At 37.8% G+C, this 16,677-nt stretch overlaps 1 protein-coding gene across 1 annotated transcript in view; it reads right to left on the bottom strand.

The window, feature by feature from the left end:
- Positions 1-16,677, bottom strand: part of Col4a1 (Collagen type IV alpha 1) — a 271,083-nt gene that overhangs the window by 133,988 nt on the left and 120,418 nt on the right. Inside the window, exons 5-6 of the mRNA XM_067151762.2 lie at positions 7,935-8,042; positions 2,058-2,279 (exon numbers count right to left, since the gene is read on the bottom strand). Coding sequence (XP_067007863.2) covers positions 2,058-2,279; positions 7,935-8,042 — 330 coding nt within the window. The remainder of the gene's footprint in view (positions 1-2,057; positions 2,280-7,934; positions 8,043-16,677) is intronic.

Here is a 16,677-nt window from a genome sequence, read left to right as displayed (position 1 = left end):
AAGAGCGGCATAAGAAGACGAAATTTAGACTGGGACAAGATCGTGGAAGAGGAATGGTAGAAGGAAAGAGGAATATGGAGAAGTGCCATAAATACTCCGACCCAGCAGGAGTTGGATAAGGTGAAATGATGATGATGATGATGATGATGATTGTACAGAAAACTTTGCTTGAAGCAGAATGTGCATAAAGCAGAAACTTGTCCAATGTGACAAAATTTATGGTCCCATTGTAATTGGTATTCCTTTGCATGTTCTTTATGTGGTATAAAGTGGAATTTGTTCAATACAGAAACAGAATTACATTATCAATATATTTGATCAAAATTTACCATATAATGCAGAATTTATGCTTCTGCTGTGCAATTTATTTTGGTACATCTGATACTGCAAGCATGGTGGTAGAAGTATTTCATCTGGAGGTGATTCAAGAATTTTATTACACTGGTCTAGTGGAATCTGGGTTTTTCAAGTTCCTTGAAGAAAGAAATTTACTCACAAACTGCCTGACTGTTTCAATGGTGAAGCAACTGGATTTTCTTTTCTTTTGAAGAGATTGTTATCTTGTACTGTATATAAGCCAATTTTTCATGCAAAGTGTTTTGAAATAACCTTCACGTCCTATTATACAGATAAAAAAGAACGGTCCAATCAGTCTCCTTGATGATAGCCCATACCAGACATTGAGTCTTGGAACATTGACCACTTGCTCAACATGAACACAAGGATTTCGTGGGGCACAGTACACACAATTATGCCATTTAATTTATATTGTGCCTCATCTGCCACACCACCTTGCCAACAAAATTTGAACCATCTTCCACCTGCGCATGGAACCATTCACAAAACATAATTCTTGCATCTGGGTCATCGTCCTTCAATGCATGTAACCCCTGAGGAATTTAAACTTCCCATTTTTCTCTGTGCAAAATACAGCTTACACTTGCCTTACTCACTCCTATTTTAGCTGCACACTGTACTACTGATTTCTGTGGCGAGTGTGAATGCATCTAACATCTGGACAGAAGACACTTCACTTGCAGCTGTGCAAGGCTGTCCAAATCTTCCTTTATGCATATCCATCCCATTCAAACTTATCCCGAAGGAGAGCAGTGGTTAGGTGTGTTGGCGGTTCAGTTCCATATTCCTTCCTCCTTTGTCGCTGCACTTCAGAGGCATTCATTCATTTCAGATGGTTTTATTGCTGCTCAAATGACAGACCTGTTGTTGCACTTTCTAAAATGACTGAAACCGGTCACATCAATTCATGTGTGGTGTCACAACACTAATGCCATCTCTACTATACTGTAATTCAATATGTAGCCATCACAATCTTGAAGTGTATCACACATGTAACATGTTTCAAAGAATGTACATATTTCTTTTAGCAATCCAGTACACTATGATATCATTGTATGATTTAAAACATGACATTTAACCAACGTATCTGAATGTTTAAAATTTAACCAGAGTTGTATTTACTTGGTATGCCGGCCCCGTGGTGTAGGGGTAGCGTGCCTGCCTCTTACCCGGAGGCCCCGGGTTCGATTCCCGGCCAGGGCAGGGATTTTTACCTGGACCTGAGGGCTGGTTCGAGGTCCACTCAGCCCACGTGATTGGAATTGAGGAGAGAGAGTGGGGGGGTATTTACTTGGTAATAAAAAAATAAAAAACAGAAAGTACATAATAATGGGGAGAATGGCTAACTTTACATTGCAGATCATAATGTTGTCCCATAGAAGCCGTCACATATCCACTTTCCATTACCTGTTACCTAAGACAATATTAAAGGTTGGAGAATAATATTCGAGAATGCTGGTGCCCGCTCTATGCTAGGATATAATGTTGTCACTGTCATTCTAGATTTGCACTACAATATTTATTTCTGTTACGAATGACTGATTATAATAAAGGATGATGGACATTTCAGAACTCACATGTAGATAATTCAAGTTAAGTTTGTCCTTTTGAACTGTTCCACCTTACACAAAGAAGAATAAGTATAAACCATCCTCAGAATAAATCTAAAAACAAAAAGTTCTTCATTTTAGATTACTTACTTGTGGTCCAGAGATTCCCTTTGGTCCTGGGTATCCGATGGGTCCAGCTGCACCAGGAGGTCCAGGAGGACCTGTGACTCCATTCAAACCAGGCTCACCTTTTTGCCCCTTAGGGAACAGTCCAGCATAAGCTGCTTCACCCTTTTCACCTTTAATTCCCATTGGTCCAGGAAAACCCCTAGGACCAGGTTCTCCTGGAAGCCCGTCACGACCTGGAGCTCCCTGTAACCAAAACAATTATGAATTCCAACCCACCATGTTGACACAAATACAGAATTAACATTTCATATGAAAAAAGTTTCAAATTTTAGTAAAGAACAATGAAAAAATGCAGCATTTAAAAAATTACACTCATTTGCAAAAAAGAAAAAATTGCACTCTTTGAATGAGTCATCACAGGGGCACGTACGTGGGTGCAGGTACAGGACATGGTACGATACAGATAACATCAGAATACTGTATCACACCAAGCATTCATTGCAGGGTAACAAACACTTTCAGGATGCACTTAGTACAGTGTTGGACCACAGGTGGTGATACCGTCAGGCATGGAGACATATAGACGTCGGAAGATCCTGCCACAGCTGATGCAAGTGAGCTTCCAAATCTGACATAATTACTGCAGCCTGAAGTTGCCGTCCAATCTGGTCTGACACGTTCTCAATGAGGGAGAAGTCTGGAGATTTTGCTGGCCAAGGAAGCATATTGACATCATAAAGTCAGGCCAGAGATACCTGTGTTGTGTGAGGCCGGGCACTGTCCTGCTGGAAAACAGGATTGTCGAGTTGCATCAAGAAGGGAAACACACACACTTGCAGAAATTCCTGAACGTATCATTGCAATGCCAGGGTTCCTAATATCATAACCAGTAGGGAGCAGGAATCATAGGAAATGGCATCCCTACACATCTTGCTGGGGTGGTAAGTTGCTCTACAACAAAGTGTGGATCACTGCGCTGGCTAGGATGTCTCCAGAATTGAATTTGGCAGTTGGCTGTATCCAATCAGAACTGTGATTTGTTGCTGAACGCACCAATCCACAAGCTGCCATGCTGCCCATTCCTAGCAGAAGTTCAAGCATGCTTGGCGATGCTCAGCTCATAGTGGTAGACATTGGAAGGGACGCATGACGAGAGATCCTGCTCTGCCAGCTGCCCTGGCAGGCACAGGCATATCTCCAGCTGCTGTGAGATGTCTCAGGATGGTATGCAGCAACATCTGTGAGGTGCTTACAGCCTGTTGCACAATAAAACAATTCTCCCTGCTGGCGGTTCTCTGGGGTCAACCCGAACATTCTCGGTCTCGATGTGTGCATGTTTTTTTACCCTCATGTTCCCACCATGTCCAAAATCAATGCACAGTCTGAATGGTTCAAGTGGGAGCAATGTACCGAAACATCCAACCTGCCTCTCTTAAACTCATCTAGCTGGTTAAAGGCTTGTCGAATGTGCTGTTGGGGCACGCTGCATGTTCACTTAACTTAGCTCTGTCGCTCAAACTGCTACTAAGGTCTTATTCAGTGTCTTTTATCTATGAAAGAGGGAGGGACATTTATGCCCCCTAGTGGCATTTCCGTACAAGCTATCAGCACTGCTAATGGGACACAAGTCAGACTATGACAATACTGTGTGGCAATCTCCCTTGTACTCATGTGAACCATTCATGGTGCACAACTCTTTTTGCAAAATAATGGATGTATATAAATAATAATGATGATTGAATCTTAAAGTTTCATTTTCCATTGAATGAGTGTAAAATCTTTGTACTCATGCCTATTATTGAAGAAGGAAGCATTTAAACTTCAGAGATAACACCCGTGCACCTATGCTACATCCTTTTGACCACACAGAGCTCTCTATGACTGGTCAAATTTGAAAAAATATACTGTAGTTTGGGTCGGCAGATGCAGAGTGGTTCTCGGCCCACAAGTGGCCATGGCTGGTCCGTGGTCCACCAGCTCTGCACTCCAGCCGGCCAACCGAGGAGAGGAGGGGGGGCCACGACTCTACCATGGCTCTATGCCTCTGTATTTGGGAGATGGAGATGGGCTAGTTCCCACCTTCACCTGTACTGAGAATGGTTTTCTGTGGTTTTCCATTCTCCTGCACTAAGGGGAATGCCGGAACAGTTCCTAGTATAGACCACGGCCGCCAACCCTCTCACCTTCTCTGCACATCTCCTTCTCCGTTATTAATCTCCTGGCCTGAGAGACGGCATTACCATCTAAGAGGCTCGCCACCCCATTCAGGGGAGTAATTAAAACATTTCAGTAGTAGTAGTGGTAGTAGCTGTAGGTTGAGGATCCTTAAGATCCTTCCAAATGATGTGTTATTCTTTCCCTTCTCCTCTGTCAATCTACAAGGACCTGTACGTGGTCATACTCATTTTTTGTAAAAACATTTTGTCCAACATGTAAAATATTTTTGAATTAATCTGCTTTCTTTCAAGCCGATTACTGTAGGGCCTATATACACCTTCTCAAAACTTGAATTTTTGATAATGTGCACATCTCCATCATCAGGGCATGTTGTCACAAGGTGTATTTTACTTCACATAGCAACTCAGGGTTCAAAATGAAGCAATATTTTCTTAATGAGCCAATATACCAATGAAAATATTGCTACAGATCTCATACTTTTCATATGAAAATATCTTTTCTATAGCGTTGAATAACACAAACTGTTTAAACAAAATATTTAGTCATTTTAAATTTTAGCTGCCAGTACTGGTTGGATCTGTTTTATTTGTAAAGCACTTAGTACTGAAGCTACTGTATTTAATGGACCTCATGACAAAGATGGGCATTTTATCAACAATTCAAATTTAGTGACAACAATGAATTACAACTGTACCATCTGTAAGGCATCTCCCTAGTGGTAAGCAACACCTTAAATGCCTGTGTATGCTGAAGTCTTGCGGTGACAGCCTGAAATATCTGAAAACCCACATGATTTTCAAGTTTGGTAACAGATGCCACTACTTTGATTTGGGGTGCCACCCAGGGACTTGGAATGAACTCTCCTTAGTGGAGTACTGTAACTGTTAAGGCTTGGTGCTCGATAGTTTATTTCTTCTGTTTCTAAGTTGCCACAACTGTAATTTCAAATTAAGTCAATCATCGCCCAACTTGCCCTTATAAATAAATTTTGGATCTTACATAACTATCTTCAGTATAACGCCCGGTAAGGTTCTCCTCACATAAGACTAGAGGTGAGCTGGGGCAACTGCTAAGATATGCAGCTAAAAAAAAACTTATCCTATCATGTGAACTTACTTGCCTGTGACGACGAGAAGATACCAGCATTTTCCTCTAGCATGTAACATTTTGGGTTGAGTCGCATTTACCTTGTTTTAATGTACGGCTTTCTTCATTTAACTTAGTTTGCAAAATGTAGGTTTCTAGGGTTCCTTGCCACGAGTGTAACCACCTGAGCAGGGGTCATGAATGTCTTAAGGACGTACAAGTGTGGGCCCTTGTTTGCCTTATTCATTTTGTGTTATTGCAACTAAGCTTTTCCAAATTTAATTTTATTACTTCTTGCTTTTTGGACATTCTCCTTCCTTGCCTTAGTCACAATGTAGTATGACTTATCCTCTGTGTCACTGGGCCTTCTGCCCCATTAGATTTTATTGTAGGCATGTCACGGGATTGCTAGAGTGGGTTCAGCATCCCATTCAATTTTGTTTTTGTCCTTTTCTTTTGAACCTTCTATTTAAGTGATTCTTGGCCGTGAGGTATGAGCTACTGTTCTTGTTCCTTCTGGGTCCGCCTGATCCAAAAGTTGTGTTGTTGCTTCCCTGTTAAATGAGGGCAGCGAGTTTCAAATGGTGTAAAAGTTGATATGCTTTTAAAATTCTGAGTTTTCCATTGGGAATATATTAAGGAGGTCCCTTGATGTGGGTAATAGCTCCTTTTGGTCTGGAAGGTTGGGAGTTTGATCTCCCCAAGTGGTGTAAATTATACTGTATCAAATGATTGTGTTGTACACCAAAAATTTGCGTAATAAGGCTTGTGAATTGGGAGTTCTTTTTCACCAGTTATTTACGAAGTTCTAAAACTTGCATTACTAAACTTTTGTTAATACCCTTCCAATTAATTTTTGCCATTGTTAATCATTATTGTTATTATTGTTATTATTGTTATTATTGTTTTTGGGAAAGAAACAAAAAGAAAAGAACAAAAATTTATTTAGGAAATACATTCAAAATTTAAAGTTTTTTGTGTGGTCATTTTGTCCAGGACCCTAGGCTCTGCCACTTCTTCCCCTCTCCTGCCCTTGTAATGGTAACAACAAGCAATACAAAAGAGCTACCTCCACGAAATATCTACGGTCCCTCAGTGTAGATCCCATCATTGTGTTTACCCTGTTGACAGCGATGTGGAAGCAGTAGTATCCCTGTAACAGTGTTGTATTGAGATTTCACTTTAAATACTGTATATAGAATGTGTTCTTATCCTTACAGAAACTCATTTGAAAGTATAGCCTTCTATTGTAAAATATAATAAAATAATAATGTATCAAGATGAGTTCAACTGTTAGCAACAAGGCTAATTAAGAACATTAATTATTATTCTTCTTGGCCTTTTCCCCATCATTTTTGCAGGTATTTGATGAGAATTTGGCCAGATACTCTTCCTGATGTCAACCCTATCTAGAGGAATGTAGTCGCTACTGCGTGTTGCTGTGGTGTTTGGTAGTGTGATATGTTGTACGTAGATGAAGAGAAGTGTATTAAGATAAACACAAACACCCAGCCCCAAGCCAGAGGAATTAAACCATACACAGTTAAAATCCCAAGACTGGCCGGGAATTACATCTGGGGCCCTCCGCACTGACTATTTAACCAAAGAGCTGGATGATTAACCCTCTAAGCGCCAATGTCAAAGCCCCTTTGCTTTTCATCTGAAAAATGCCAACGTCCTTTGAAAAGGATGTTCAGTATTTATTTTTTTATTATTAAAAGTAACAGTCATTTCCTTTCAGAATTTCCCAATTTAGTTAATTAAAGACTTAATATTTTTGCAATAAACAGCCTCGTTTATTTTCAAGGCCATTCTTTCGGTATATTAGCCTAATCAGCAGGCATATTTATTGGTGCGCTTGACTTGAAGCGGTTGTGCAACTTGTCCGCTCTGTGTCTAGTTGCTCTTGACCTTTTACTCGTTCGTTTATTGCTGTGAAAATGATTATATAGCCATTGTGCTTGATAAAACATAAGTGTGTTTGAGAGGTCTTGGAAAATATACTTGTTGTTATTATTATTATAATTATTAATATTATTATTTGTAGTATGTTATGTAAGTGTTATGTAAAAGACGTTTGTACCGTATTTAGTAAGTAAAGATATATAAACAAACCGAGTGTAATGAGACTTGTATTTTTGGCTCATTTGTATATATAAATTAATTATTTTTACTACAGATTTATTTTAGGCACCAAATGAATTGAAATTTTCAATTTAGCTTCGTAATAGGTTGTACTATTCAATAAATATGTTCGCGATGTATAAACTTTTTTTGTTCTACCTAAATTTTATTGCTAAACTTTTGTTTTGTTTTATTTTTAATTAATATTTTTGGGTTTTGGCTGCCAAATGTTTACTAATGGTCATAAATGAACTGAGTAAGGCTTTATTCGTATAAGCAATCATATTAGTAAAAAAATAATAAAAATTTCAAGCTTCTACCTACAATAACAGTTGAACTGTGAGTGATCAAACAAAAAATTGCAAAAACCAGAAACTGGCCTTGGTGCTCAGCAGTAGGAAAAATGTAATAGCATGCGACGCTCAAAGGGTTAAGAAAATATAAACATTGTTTTGATAAATATTATTTATGAACCATTATATACAGTATTAACTGCAAAAAAGTACTTACATCTGTTCCATTGCATCCATCCAGTCCGGGAATTCCTGTTGCTCCTGGAGGGCCTTGCTGTCCTGGTACGCCATTGATTCCAGGGAATCCTGGCATTCCCATTTTCCCCTGAATATTTTTTCATGAAACAACAGAGAAAGAGCCAAACATAAAAATTAGTTTGAATACCATGTATTTCTGTAATTTTATTTTCAAATAAGTGGTTCAGCTTACATACTTATTTTATTTATTTTTTTGTCTTTATGTTGGGACTAATAATCCTCTTTTACACCTTATATTTGAAGTAATACTAAATTATATTTTTAAAAGAAATACTTCGGGCATCCTCGTTTGTTGAAATATGAATTTATAAATAGCCCAGAATGAATAATGAATTTCTTGATGAAGTATCTCTTTAAAATATTATTTCCTGACACTTTCTATCTTCTATAGAAAGTTGTAATAGCAACAGTTTAGCAGAATTAAACAAAATATGTGTTGATACACAAAAGGTTGCATAGAAATGTACTTCATTTTAAATTCTCTGTGAATTGAGAATAACAGACTCAATATATTTTCTTTTCATTTTTAAATAACTTTAAATTGTTCATACAATTTAGAGAGCTTTTACTAAAACATATAGAATGTACCATGTATGCAAAGAATTTAATCTGACTCATCCTACTTTCATTCACTTGATATATAAATAATTAATATTATTTATTTATTTATTTATTTATTTATTTATTTATTTATTTATTTATTTATTTATTTATTTTATGCCTTTGTATGTGGCAAAGTTAGGGTTCACGGCCCTCTCTTACACTTAACCACTACGTACAGTACATAATCACATACTTTGGTAAAATAACATTAACAGTCCCTAGGAGATACCTAAATTTATGGAGTAATATTATAACAGATTATAATAGTTCTAAATCACGCTTGCACTCATACAAGCTGGTCACGTATTTAAGAGGAAATCTCGACAAGACCATTTAAATGAGACTGTTGAAGTGCTATTACTTATTTGACAGGGAGTGTGTTCCATAGCCTTGCCCCAGACACTTGGAAAGAGTGGCTGTATACAGATGAATGATTAACCGGTATCATAAGGGTAGAAGTCGATCTGGTATTATGTCCATGGATAGATGAGAGGAAGTTAAAATGTGAGGATAGGTATTCAGGTATAGATTCGTTCAGAAGTCGAAAAATTAGTGTTGCAGTATGTAAATTCCTCAGTTGATCAATTTTCAGCCAGGATAGCTTCTCATAATAAGGGGAAATATGTGTCCTAAAGTTCAAAGAAAATATAAATCGTATGCAAGAGTTCATTGCCCTTTGAAGTTTCATAGTTTGTTCTGCAGTTGCATCAGTTAATACGACATCACAGTAATTAATTATTGGAAAAATGAGAGTTTGAATAAGTTTTATTTTCATTCTGTGTGGAAGAATGGATTGTTTCATTTTTAGGGGTTGAAGAGATGCATATACTTTTCTGCAGACACTTGTTATATGGTCATTCCAGTTTAATGTGTCATTCATGACAACGCCTAGGTTTTTTACAGACTTCTGAAAAGGTATAGCTTCACCACAGAGCATGAGGTTAGGCTGTTGTATGATGTTTAATGTATTTAAAAGTCTAGATTGTCCTATTATGATTGCTTGCGTTTTCTTCGGGTTAATTAATAGGCAGTTCTCTTTAGCATACGAGCTAATTGAATTTAAAGTCGAGTTCATATGGTGGATTGCTTTGTCAATGTGGGGGACCTTAAAGTGTGAGTATATCTGAAGATCGTCAGCATTAAGATGATAGTTGCAGTCGTTCAGATGAGAAGAAATGTCATTAAGATTAAGAATAAAAGAGGTCCAAGAGTAGACCCTTGGGGAACGCCAGATAGCTTAGTCCTCCATTCTGTAGTATTCATGTTTGATACAACTCGCTGTTGTCTGTTCTTGAGGTATGAGCCCAAGAGCTGAATAGCAGAATGAGCCATGTGAAGTTTTTGTAACTTAGCTAACAATATGTCTATATTTACAGTGTCAAACGCATTGCTAAAGTCTAGAAGGATAAGTATAGTCAGTTTTCGTTCATCCATAGCCCGTCTAATGTCATCCGTGATTTTGATTAGTGTAGTTGTAGTACTGTGTCCTTTCTTAAAACCAGACTGTAAGGGATCAAGTACAGAATGTTTTTCCAAGTATTTAACAATTTGTTTATGCATTATCTTCTCCAGAATCTTAGAAAGTGCTGTGTGGATGCAGACAGGTCAGTAGTCAAATGTAATGCTTGCAGGAGAGATTTTTGGGACAGGCACAATGAGTGCACCTTTCCATTTAATTGGAATTTTGCCTGAAGTAAGACAGGTATTAAGTAAATGCGTAAAAATGGACAATATTATGTCGATTATGTAAGTCACGAATGAAATGGGAATTTCATCAGCTCCTGTTGCATGAGATTTTATTTTATTGAATTAACTTCCCTTCTTACTTCATGCTCTGTAACGGTATCAAATTCAAATACAGGACGGACTGGGGATTGTAGCCTTAATATATTGTCAATGGTGTTTTGCACTGTCATTGTGTCAGGAGTGAGACGTTCCGTGGAGAAATATGTATTTAACTCATCAAGGGACACCTCGGGATCAGTATGCTTCGCAAGTGGTTTGCCAATACCCAGTGACCGAAGTTGTCGCCATGTGGAACCAGTGTTAATGTTTTTGTTTAAATGCTGGAAATAATTAAATTTCTTATTACGAATTACAAGCTTAATTCGGTTTCGAAGAACACGGTACTGCTTATGTACGTCAGCTAGTTGAGTCTACTTATAGTGTCGGTGTAGTGCGTCTTGTTCTTTCATCACAGTCTTAACATCAGCTGTCAGCCAAGGGCACGGTGGACGTGTTACTCTCACAGAACGCTTTGGAGCATGTTTGTTGTACAATTCATATAAATGGGAATTAAATATTTCCACTTTCTCGTCAATGTCACTCTTCATCATTATGTCATACCAGGGGCAGAGTTGTGCATCTTGTCTCAGTTGTATTAAATTCATCTTTTTAAAGTCTCTAAACGTTACATATTTCGGTCGGTACTTTGGCACGCGAAGAGAGTATGCTAAGTATATGAGGTCATGTTTAGATATGTCAGGACCGGGCGAGTTGGCCGTGCGCGTAGAGGCGCGCGGCTGTGAGCTTGCATCCGGGAGATAGTAGGTTCGAATCCCACTATCGGCAGCCCTGAAGATGGTTTTCCGTGGTTTCCCATTTTCACACCAGGCAAATGCTGGGGCTGTACCTTAATTAAGGCCACGGCCGCTTCCTTCCAACTCCTAGGCCTTTCCTATCCCATCGTCGCCATAAGACCTATCTGTGTCGGTGCGACGTAAAGCCCCTAGCAAAAAAAAAAAAAAAAAAAAAAAAAAAAAAAGATATGTCAGGAACAGATACTTGACCGTGGTGAAGGATTTTTGTTTTGTTGATTCAAATGTTCTTGTCAGGGTCAAGTACCATACAAACAAGGAATGAGACGTACAGTATTAAACAAGTATGTAAGTAAAAGAGTTAAGAGTTTTCAAACTAAAGAGCACATGTCTACAATGACAAAAGTGTGATGAGCAGAGCCTGGATTTCCATGCAAATGCATGTTTTTAAATAAGCTAGTTACACTTCACAAATTTGCTGGGCTGAGTGGCTCAGACGGTTAAGGCGCTGGCCTTCTGACCCCAACGTGGCAGGTTCGATCCTGGCTCAGTCCGGTGGTATTTGAAGGTGCTCAAATACGTCAGCCTCATGTCAGTAGATTTACTGGCATGTAAAAGAACTCTCGCGGGACTAAATTCCGGCACCTCGGCATCTCCGAAGACCGAAAAAGTAGTTAGTGGGGCGTAAAGCAAATAACATTATTATTATTATTATCACACTTCACAAACTTTGCAGATATTTGTTTTATGACTTAATGATTCCAAATAACTGTTCTTTTTCCATGTATGTTTGCATGTTTTGGCCTTTTCAGGAGAAAATACATGCTTAATGCATATTTTGAAATTTTGCATTTAATAGCAAATATTTGGACGTTTAAATTGCATAATATGACTTTTCTTCTGACTTTGGTGCATATATAATATTAACTTGCATGATAGTGCCTTTTATGAATGTTGGTTTGCAGAATTTGGGACCATTTTTCCACCTTATACAGTATGTCTGTTGTTGAGAGATGGATAGAATGTATTCCTGGCATCCTATTTGACAACCAAAGTTTATACATACGGTAGAGATCCTATAAACCAATTAACCAAGCACTTTCATTTATGATGCTGGAGTAAACATTGATGTAAGCTGGAAGGCCCCATGTCGATCTCTGTAATTCTTGGGAATAAGGTGCCCCAGTTATAAATTGCATTACTAAATGACGGCTCATTTTTCTTCTGGTCAGACGAATGAAACAAAACTTGTATCACACTTCTGTGATGCTGCATTACTGTGTAAGCAGCTTACAATCCTGGTTTTGCACTGAACCTTCCGTTGTTATCCTGGAATTTCCTGCCCAGAACTCTCACTCATCACACATCTTTGTTAACACAGCTTCAATCTTTAGCAGTTATTGAAGACATCATCATCTGCAATCATCGCACAGAGAAGTAGCTGTGGCAGCTAGAGATAAGCTTAACAAAATGATCCGTTCAAAATCTCATTTTGAATATTCGTCAAACTTATAAAAGCCGTATTATGGTGAAAATGCAAAATACGTACAACTTGACCTCACTTTGTCCTAAATGTCTTCATTTAAATAAGCACCTGCCACTTCTTGTTATGTGAAAAGGTCATATTCTGTACTTAAGAATGTGCTGACAGATGAACAGATGAGCTTAAATCAAGACAATTTGGAGAAATGAGTTTTTGTACAAGGTTTCAAAAGGAACCGAATTTTGATCATGCATATTTTCCAGTTTATTGTGCATGTTTTGTCATATGATAGTGCATGAATGCATGCATATTTTGAGATTTGATAGTGCATGGAAATCTGGGCTCTAGTGATGAGTTATAAAACTTTGACCAGTTTATGTTAAACACAAATGCACAGCTTATTTCCTTCATATTATGATTTTATTAATGTTTAAATTTGTTCACTAATGCTGGAACAATTTTCAAGTTAAAAACACTTCAGTAATGTTGTTCTTCCTCCTAGACATCATCATCATCATCATCATCATCATCATCATCTGTTCTTCACTCCAGTAAGCTGAGTGTGTTTTTGAGCCTCCTCCAGGCAGTATTTTTACCACATTTTGCCAGGTCTTTGAAAATGTGCTTTTCCTCACCTAACATGAGGCTTTCCTCTAGGCCTCTTACCAACAACAGTCCATTTATGATATGATCTGAGGTGCTCTGAGCCATAGACTACTCTCACAAGTTAAAAAGAAAGAAACACTTGCTATATGCTGAATGGAAATGAGAAAAAGGAAGCTAACTTGTACAGTAGTTTTACAAGACTGTTGATCATGCCATTAGACATCCATTTTCAAATGGAATTCAAACCACAGGGACAGAAATTTCATTTTCAAAAATCTCTTGAGCAGTATGGCCTGAATTTGAACTGCAGCTGCCAATGTAAGTAGGTAGGGATGATGTCCCACATCTATCACGCAATGTGCAACCTCGACCAACAATCAAGATACAGACGCTACTGCTAGACTAAGATTACTATTAGTAAAAGCAAACTGAGCAAGTTTGTTACACGACTCAGGCTGTGTAGCTATGAGATTGTATCTGGAAGATAATAGGTTTGAATCCCACCATTGATAACCCTGAAGATGGTTTTCCATGGGTTCCCATTTTGACACTAAGCAACTGTTGAGTCTGTACCTCAATTAAGGCTATGGCTGGTGTCTTCCCAATCTTGCTTACTCCTATCCTTGTGTCGCAGATAACATTCCGTAAGTTAAACCACTAATAAAAATAAACAATCTAAAAGCAACTTACATCTGTTGAGATGGATTCCAATATCGGTCTTTCAGCCTATCTGCACTGCCTGACTAACCACTTCATTATAACAACTATGAATGAAAGTTACCTTGTTCGGGTGCCCAGAATTAGGTCAATCATAACCAAAGTCTATTAATGCCCGGTATCTGGAACGTGAGATATCGGATGGTTAACTTGTGTTTTTGCGTTGCACAAATGTAAGCTACATCTATTGGTTCGATAAACTGCCCGCTAATTTAGAGGGCCCTGGGCAAGAGATATCTATTTGTTAACTTAGCAGGCACATGCACAGTACGTACTGTATATCGGCAGTTAGTACATTGTTTTTGTACTTTCTCATATCTTTAGACGAAGTAGTTCTAGACGTGATTAACGTTCTAGAATGATGGTGATTATCATCATCGTCAGTCTAATATTCTTATGATGTATATTGAGGATGAACTGAAAGACAGATGCAGGCTAAGCAAATATACTGTCATATGTTTGGGTGAGGTTATAGGCGACAATCTGCATTCTGTAACAAACAGTTTCCCATTGTCCCCTCTTGATCAAATATTAATTATGATACGCTTTTATACTACTGAATCTTATGATATTTCTATCTGTGGCTGCATTTGTGTCCATAAAAGCACTGGTATGACTAACGGAGTATATTACAAATTTGTAGTAGTACTGTAGGCCTACTTGCACTGGTAGTGGGATTGTTTTCAGTTAAAGATAGAATATTACAAGAAATTAACAGTTTATGCAAGTTAATTACCTGATATTTATCACTATGCTGTGGTCAAACAATGTGTGTATTTTGGAATAACAGGGAATAGGTATGTTTATAAGACTCAGTACATACTGGATCATGCATGACATGCTGCTGATGTGCACATTTCATTAGAAATCCTCAAACAATGTCACATTTTTCTGACTGTCCTTAAACCCTATGAAACTGACACTCACGCCTACATGAACTAGTCAGAATAACATTTTCTCACTGCACAAAAAGAGTAAATAAGGCACATTCTTTGTGTGCATGTGCCTGATAATCTAGAGAACGCATCTAATGCACAAAAACAAAACAGGGGGGGCATCTAGTGAGTAGTTATGAAACTTGATCAATGAGCCAATAGTTAACAGTTCATTAAGTTAGCTGCTATTACGCTCTGGAATGCAGCGAAGATTTGTCAAGTCGACAACTGCAACAAATAGGACAGATATCTCACCATTCCAGAAACTGGGCATAAGACTGTTAAAGAGAGGATATTTGCCCATTTATACTAAAAACAATAATCACTACCATCACCCAGTCTGTCCAAGCTGTATTCGAATGACAGAAGTTTGATGGAAAGTAATCTAGTAATCATGCCATTAAATAACAACAGTAGTTTTGCCAGTTTAGTACACTATAATGTTAATCTGCAATACCGTACAGTAAAACCCCATTGAAACTTCAAGAGACAGTGAGTTAACATACTATTAACCAGGACGATGTATTAAGTGGAAGACAATCACTCGTACACACAGTATAACAGATATACAAAATATTGCTAAGCTCTAGGGCTGACAAAACTGTTCAACTAAAATTTTCTCCAGATCTTCGTGTTTCCTGCAGTTTACTTTCCCTTGTTACATCCTTCCAACAACATGCTTGTAGTTGTTGAATCACTATCTTTTATTATTGTTCTTAATATTGTTGATGGTAAGCCTAATGAACTGGCAAGTTGTTTCTGATTTAGAATGGTGTTGAAATCAAATAGAGAATATTTAAGGTAAACTTACATACCATATTATTATTATTATTATTATTATTATTATTATTATTATTATTATTATTATTATTATTATTAGAAATGAAGCTGTCAAAGCTTGTTACATGTAATAAGAATGATGTTATCATTATTCTTCCTTAAGACTTCTAATTTATCCAACAAAGACAGTGTTTTTCGCTTAAAACTCATTTTAATCACACAGATACTTCAATACACCAAGGAAAAAATGAGACTGACAAGCAAAATGTTTCACAACTAACAAGAGAACTATCGATATGGTCATACTGAAACCGACAATGCAATTTCGTTGAGGATGAGTAGACCATAAAATAGTCAGGTACAAAAATTTAGCAGCCATTTTGAACTGGAAGGTGTTAAAATATTTATATAAAATCCATGTGAGAATGCGGCTACTGGACAACCCTTGCATCTTGCTGCCTGGTGTGGCGCACAGCGGAATGGAGTTGCAGTTGTGCTGGAGAGAGAGAGAGAGAGAGAACTAACTGGCAGGTTATCACATGCCAAGGTCACTTTATTGTTAGGGAATGAATGTGAAACATAAATGAGATGTGTTAATCGCATGATAGAAACACAAATATTTTTGGCACCACGCACAACGAATATGCACTTTAAGGCCACATTGTTGTTCACAGTTTTCCTTACTTGTTTGAAGGCAATATTTTGCAGGCACTTTGAACTTGCGAGGTCTCTCTGTTGTGTAATTGGTTGCAAACCACGAATATTTAGTCATGTCCTCGAACAGTGAGGAAGAAAATTGAAAATGAATGAAGGATTGCATTTTCAGTAGGCTGTTTCTCTGATAAAAATTAAACTAAAAGTCTTCCCAAGTCAGCACAATGTCTGTTAAATGGCGATACAAGGCCTTCCATTGCCAGAAAATCTTATCCACGGGCTGTATTTTCCCTGTAGTGCTGGGAGGAATCTGGAGAGTTTCTATGCTGTTGCCTGGAGAAATGTCTTCAAGACAGCTTTTATCACTATAAGTAGTCCAGGAATCTA

This window comes from Anabrus simplex, chromosome 7 (genome assembly GCF_040414725.1).
Source record: "Anabrus simplex isolate iqAnaSimp1 chromosome 7, ASM4041472v1, whole genome shotgun sequence".
NCBI classification, from domain to species: domain Eukaryota; kingdom Metazoa; phylum Arthropoda; class Insecta; order Orthoptera; family Tettigoniidae; genus Anabrus; species Anabrus simplex.
This window is presented reverse-complemented; position numbering and strand designations above follow the sequence as displayed.